General features: G+C 34.0%; 1 protein-coding gene and 1 non-coding gene across 2 annotated transcripts; one reads left to right on the top strand and one right to left on the bottom strand.

Moving 5' to 3' along the window:
* Positions 1-533: 533 nt before the first annotated feature.
* LOC105781400 (uncharacterized) lies at positions 534-3,722 on the bottom strand. Its single transcript, XM_012605941.1, has 3 exons — positions 3,125-3,722; positions 777-1,072; positions 534-605 (listed from the first exon to the last, which is right to left on the bottom strand). Exons 1-3 carry the CDS (start codon positions 3,720-3,722, stop codon positions 534-536), a joined length of 966 nt encoding a protein of 321 aa, XP_012461395.1.
* A 1,116-nt stretch (positions 3,723-4,838) lies between these two features.
* On the top strand, positions 4,839-4,945 carry LOC128036248 (small nucleolar RNA R71). Its single transcript, XR_008193046.1, has one exon. It is a non-coding gene; the product is annotated as a small nucleolar RNA R71 (small nucleolar RNA).
* The last annotated feature ends 1,216 nt before the right edge of the window (positions 4,946-6,161 follow it).

Genomic DNA, 6,161 nt, shown 5'->3' with positions numbered 1-6,161 from the left:
GCAATTCCTACATAAGATTAAGATCACACAAGCATTCCATCACTCAAGATAACATACGAATAACTTAGATAAAATCACAAATCTTGCTTGCATTTGAACATACTTATGAACAAGAATTCTTTCTGAACACTCATTTATTTCAGCTTATTTAAGTAAAAAGATTGAAACATATTTTAAAATTCATGCGAAATACCTTATTAAAAATTCATGTGAAATGCCTTACCTCCCTTTAAAAAGAAGCAATGTCCTCATTGTGAAAACAAAGTAATGAATGAAAATTGAACACCAGGTAGGGTTGCAAGAAAAGAAATGTGAGTAATAAAGACTGCTTAAGTATCAAGTCTTTCTCCATAATCCAATCCTAGACATGTTCATTCCCATTACCACATCACATTATTTTTTCTATTGAAGAGGCATTGAGCTTATTTTATCCATGCTTGCTATTTTTATTATGCGAAAGCAAAAATTCTAACTAGGAAATAAAACAAAACACCTAAAAAGAAATAAAAACCAAAGACAAGAAATTCCCCCTTTTATTTATTTGACTCATCCTCTTCGTCTTCTTCCTTTGATGTTTCATCCTCGCTTACATTCTCATATTCCTTCTATGAATTGAAGATATAATCTGAGGACTTAGGAACAAAACTGTTAGAGATGTTTTTAAAAGTATTTCTTACAGAATCATCTTTAATATTTGCATATTTCCAATAAATCTATTGTTGGTTATGCATAAATTTCATCTTATTCATCATAATTGACAATTTTGATTTCTTCACAGTATTTGAAGAAGTGGGAATAGGAATAGTCAACTCAGGACCAACACTTGGTTCAACTAGCTCATCAGCATTCGTCTCCTTTCCTGGTTTAAAGACTTTTAGTTTTTTTATCGGTTTAAGATCATTTGGTTCTTCCTCAGATTCTACCTCTTCTACCTCAATAATTGAGTTAGCCTCAGTTTCAGATTTATTCAATGACTTATCAATTTCCGGTTCTATTGGTTCACTAAGTTCAAGTGGGTTTAGTTCATGGATATTCTCCACTAACCTTTCAAGATCATGGGTTGTGATGCAACCTTCAACATATAGGCCCTTCAAGTTTTTTCTTTAACTTGGGCCCTTAAGCAAAGTGAAGTTATCAATGATAGGAAATAAGCACTTTCACTCTTCTTTCTAGCACAATCATGGATCTCCTTAAGAATAATCTTCCCGTTCATTGATAGACCTTTCTGCTATAATTGCATACAACAAAAGTATTCACTCCATCAATATGGTGGAACTGTGTGAGATAGGCATGAAACTATATCGAACAAAGTAAAACCATACCTTAGCTAATGGTTTTCGATATTCCCTTCGGCAAGAATGACTACTGTACTTTCTTATAATCCATTGGGATCTCGAATTTGCCACAACATTAAGCACTTGTTGAATAAAATCTCAATTTATATTTGTCATCATGGAAAAGTATTCATGTTCTTCAAAATCAAGTAAGTTCAAAAAATCATGGCAAAGTATTCATCTTCTTACGAATAAGATCTTCAGTAGCATCCGACTTAGTCAAAATGGCATAGAACTCCCAAACTAACTCCTCATTGCGTAATGATCATGCATAGCAAAAATAATTGTAATTGAGGGCATCAATTGTCTTTCAAATCGGCAAAGGCACAACCATCTTATCATTGCTTTCCAAGTTGAAACATTTTTCCAGCATCATAGGTTGATTCTTGAATATGTAATCAAACCTTTCTTTCACTTCCTTATCTTAAATCACAATGGGATTTTCATCATAGGTCTTGGAAGATCTAGTTCTTCTGCGAGACGTGGTGATTTTTCTTGAAAAATAGGAAAAATTTTGGCAAAGGATGAAACAAGGTGTTTTGCGATGACGATAGGCGTGCGGTAGCAATAAGCTAGGGTTTTGCGATAATAGGAGAAATTTTGGGAGCTTTTTTGGGATTTAGGCCAACGACTAAGAGGGAAAAGAATGAATGGCTAGGGTTTAAGCTAATTGCTTGAAAGGTTGTGAAAAATATGGTTGGTAGTGGAGAGAGGTTTATATAGTGATGAATTAAGGCAAACTTGTTGCAAAATTTTAGCTACTTAAGTGAATTGGGCAGCAAGTATAGATGGAGGGAAAAGTGGTAGCAAAAATTAGGGTTTTAGGGAACCCTTATGGATGACAATGTGGGTGAATTCCTCCTCTTTGTTGTTTCAGGCCTTGAGCCCAAACTGTATTTACAAACTAGACTGCTTAAGATAAAATAAACTGATTAGTTTTTGGGCCAAATTGATCCCCTTATTGAAAATAAAAATAAAATGAAAATGAAAATGAAAATTTTCTTTCGGGCTACTTAGAAAATTCTCAGAAAAGGTTACAAAGGTCACAAATGGTCCTGCTTAAGTTCTAATCTCCTTAGATAGAATTAATTTGAATTATTAATTCAATAAAAATAATTTCTAAGCATGTCATTTATTCAAATGAAAGAGAAATAAAACTGATAATAAATTAACGACAGAGAGAGTGAAGAGGACTCCCTCAATGTTATTGATGATTGTCACTGACAAAAGCGATACCGAACGACCATTTATCATACCAACCGTATCCATCTAGAAAGAATAAGTAATGTTGCCTAGCAATTATATTCAATATTTGCTAAAAAATAGCAGCATGAAATCGTCTTTCTATTTTTCTTTACTCGACTTTCTGTCATTCGTACAAATTTGCCTACCCATGATGATCCTTAACGAAATCAGCTCATTTTCCATTATACCTTCTTTCTTTGCTACAATTCCCACCCACTGAATTTCATAGATGGGATTCATGATCATTGCTTTTAACCATTGAGATTTGAGTTTCCAAGGATCAAATACTCGAGATTGATTCAAAATCTTCTATCCTTTGACATATCCCTTTTCAGTATTTGTAATAGTCCACTCAATACCTTTCTAATGTCTTTTCAAAAAAATTAAGTCTAACTCAGATGACTCTTCTCTTCATGGGTTGGGTTGCTTGTACTCATATAATGATAGCTCTAATCACTCAAACTAAACTTTTGAAATGATTTCTTCCAAGCTAGCTTTCAAACATGTATCATCCTCATCTCGATGTGAGGATTCATATGAAATACCTTTCAATAGATCATTGGGAATCAATAGATCTTCCATGGAGACAGTAACACAATCTTTAACCTCATTAGGAGATCTTAGGGCCTTGAGTACATTAAAGGTTACTTGTTCATCTTGAACTTGCATGGTGAGTTTACCTTTCTGTACAACGACTCTCATTCTACCAGTTTCCAAGAAAGGTCTTCCTAGGATGATTGGTACTACTTTATCTACTTCAAAACCTAAGAGAATAAAGTCAGCAGGATTTATGAATTTATCAACACGTACCAAGACATCATCAATCTTTCCTTCGGGGTATTCTAAAGATTGATCCACCAATTGGAGTGTAATTGTAGTCAGTTTGGCCCTACCAATACCTAATTGTTTAAACACAGATGTAAGCATTAAGTTGATACTCGATCCCAAATCGCATAAAGCCTTACCATAATAGGATTCTCCAATATTACAAGGTATGATGAAACTTCCTAGATCCTTCAAATTAGGAGGCAACTTATTCTGAAAAAATAGGCTACATTCTGTAGTCAGGGCTATAGTTTCAAATTCTCCAAACCTTCTATTTTTACACAGAAATTCCTTCATGGCTTTCGCATAGTTCGGCATTTGCTCCAAAGCTTCTACCAATGGGATGTTGATAAGTATTTTTTTCAACATGTCCAAAATTCTCTTAAATTGTGTATCCTATTTTTGTTGCTGGAGTCTTTGAGGATATGGAGGTTGTGGAGGTTATAGAACTTTGGCTTGGATTAGACAGCTCTTCCAAGGTAATATTTTTGCATCTAATAAAGAGGTTAGCTTATCAAAATTTACTAGGTTAGATTTTACCATTTTATAATTTGTAGAATTTGGCTTCTTTGGTGAAGGAATTTCAACTATTGATTGATTTTCCTCTTTCTGGGGAGGTTCATCTTCAACCTCAACCTTATTGGGTTCAAAAGTCCTTTCGCTTCATAAATTGACTGCTTTGCAATTCTTATTACTCAATTTTCTTACGTTTTCCATGTCACTGGGCAAAGCTCCTTGTAGTCCATTTCAAAGTTCGTTGGCTAGCTACCCCATTTGGTTCTCGAAATTTCTCGAAGTTACATCATTCTTTGCCATGTATGCTCTTAATAAGTTCTCAAGATGAGAAAACTTGGCTAACATTGGATTTTCTATGTTGTTTGGTACAACACCTTGAGGTTCGTATCTAAACTCATTAGCTAATTGTCCCACTTGATTTTCCATATTCTCCAATGTTGTTGCTTGGCCTTGAACCAATGAATCATTTTTAACAATGTATGCCTTCAACAAGTTCTCCAAATTATTAGAAGGATCAACTTACGGTGGGTTTTGAACTTGTTGATTGAAACCAAGACGTTGAGTCGGTCTATGCTTCATGTAAGTGTTGTTTGGTCCACCTTCTTGGTAGTGGATTGGTGGCTGAGCTGCAACATGATTTAAACCATTAGTAGTAAACTATTTCAATATTGAAGAGATAGAAGATACCTAAACTGAGAGTGAAGAAAGGGCATCTGCTTCATGCACTTCTACAACTCATCTTCCTAAAGCTGCTTGATTTGTTGGCCACTGGTAGTTTTTATTGGCTATTCTCTCAATGATTTCTTAAGCCTCATTATAAGACTTCGATAAGAGAGCACCATTTCCAGAAGTATCTACCACCAACCTTGTGTGTGCGTTGAGACCATTATAAAACATCTCAATTGAATGCAATATGGAATCCCATGATGAGGGCATCTACATAGTAACTCCTTGAATCTTTCTCATGCCTCGTATAAGAACTCGTCATCCAGTTGTTGAAAAGTGGTGATCTCATTCCGCAACTTAGCATTTTTGCTAGGTGGGAAATACTTTACCAAAAAGCATTTAACTAATTCTTGCCAAGTAGATATTGAGTTGCATGGTAATGAATTAAGCTATACTCGTGTTCGATCTTGCAACGAGTATGGAAACAACTTCAAACTTAGTGCATTTTCAGTTACACCAGCTATCTTGAAGGAATCGCTCACCTCCATAAATAATTGAAGGTGAAAATGTGGATCTTTTGTGGGCATTTCATTGAATTGGCCTATTGTTTGAAGCATTTGAAACATCACAGGCTTCAACTCAAACTGTGGTGCCTCGATCTTCGATCTTTTAATTCCCAATTTTAGTTCGTTAAGAAGTGGCATAGCATACTGTATTATGAGTCGATCCTTATCATCAGCAATAAGGATTGGATTTTTAGCATTAGCAGCTCTATTCCCTTGAACATCATTTTGATTCTCAAGGTCCATTTTTACGGCTTGTCTCTGGGCTAATTTTTCTCGTCTTCTTTGTCTAAATGCCCGCTCGATTTCAAGATCTACAGGGAGTAAATCGATGATTCAATCTATGCTCATAACGACCTAAAAAATCATAAAAAAACTAAATAATAAAGAATAAAATAATAATGATAATAAAGGGACAGAGAAAAAAATTGAAGAATTAATTAGTAAAATTAGAAATAAAAATAAAATAAAAACCAAATTGCAAAGAATAATTTTACAAAAATGAATTAAGGCAACAGTCTCTGGAAATGGGGCCAAAAACTTGTAACGAGAAATATGCGTAACTGTACACAGTCGTTCAAGTAATAAGTATGTAAAATAAGTTATCGTCTCCACAGGGACTGTATAAGCTTAATCAATTAATTGCAAAATTATAAATTCACAATTTGATGTAAAAACTCAATAATTTGGATGGTGATGATTAAACTAAATAAAATTAATTAGATGCAAAGATTGATCCCTATGTAATTCTAATCTAGATGACCCTATGTAATTCTAATCTAGATGAAATTTACCTAAATGTATGAATGAATGGCTTTAGCAGCAAAAATATCAGCATTAAATGGTCTAGGATAATTATATTAATCAATTCAATTTACTTTATCATGCTTAACAATGTTCAGAAATACTTCCACTGCAACTCGATCTTTCATGAGTTTGGAAACCAAATTAAGTCATTTCGGAGTCTTTTAATTAGTTAAATATGCATTTTACTGATCATATTAACTAACAG

This window comes from Gossypium raimondii, chromosome 13 (assembly GCF_025698545.1).
Source record: "Gossypium raimondii isolate GPD5lz chromosome 13, ASM2569854v1, whole genome shotgun sequence".
NCBI lineage: Eukaryota > Viridiplantae > Streptophyta > Magnoliopsida > Malvales > Malvaceae > Gossypium > Gossypium raimondii.
The sequence above is the reverse complement of the archived record's forward strand: the minus strand, read 5'-3'. Positions and strand labels throughout refer to the sequence as shown.

Excerpts from the sequence above, each read along its gene's own strand:
- LOC105781400 (XM_012605941.1), bottom strand. The coding sequence starts at position 3,722 with ATGCCGAACTATGCGAAAGCCATGAAGGAATTTCTGTGTAAAAATAGA. Across the intron at positions 1,073-3,124 it reads TCCCAATGATCTATTGAAAG|GTTGCATCACAACCCATGAT; the intron begins GTATTTCATATG and ends TATATGTTGAAG. Across the intron at positions 606-776 it reads TTCCCACTTCTTCAAATACT|AAGGAATATGAGAATGTAAG; the intron begins GTGAAGAAATCA and ends TTCAATTCATAG.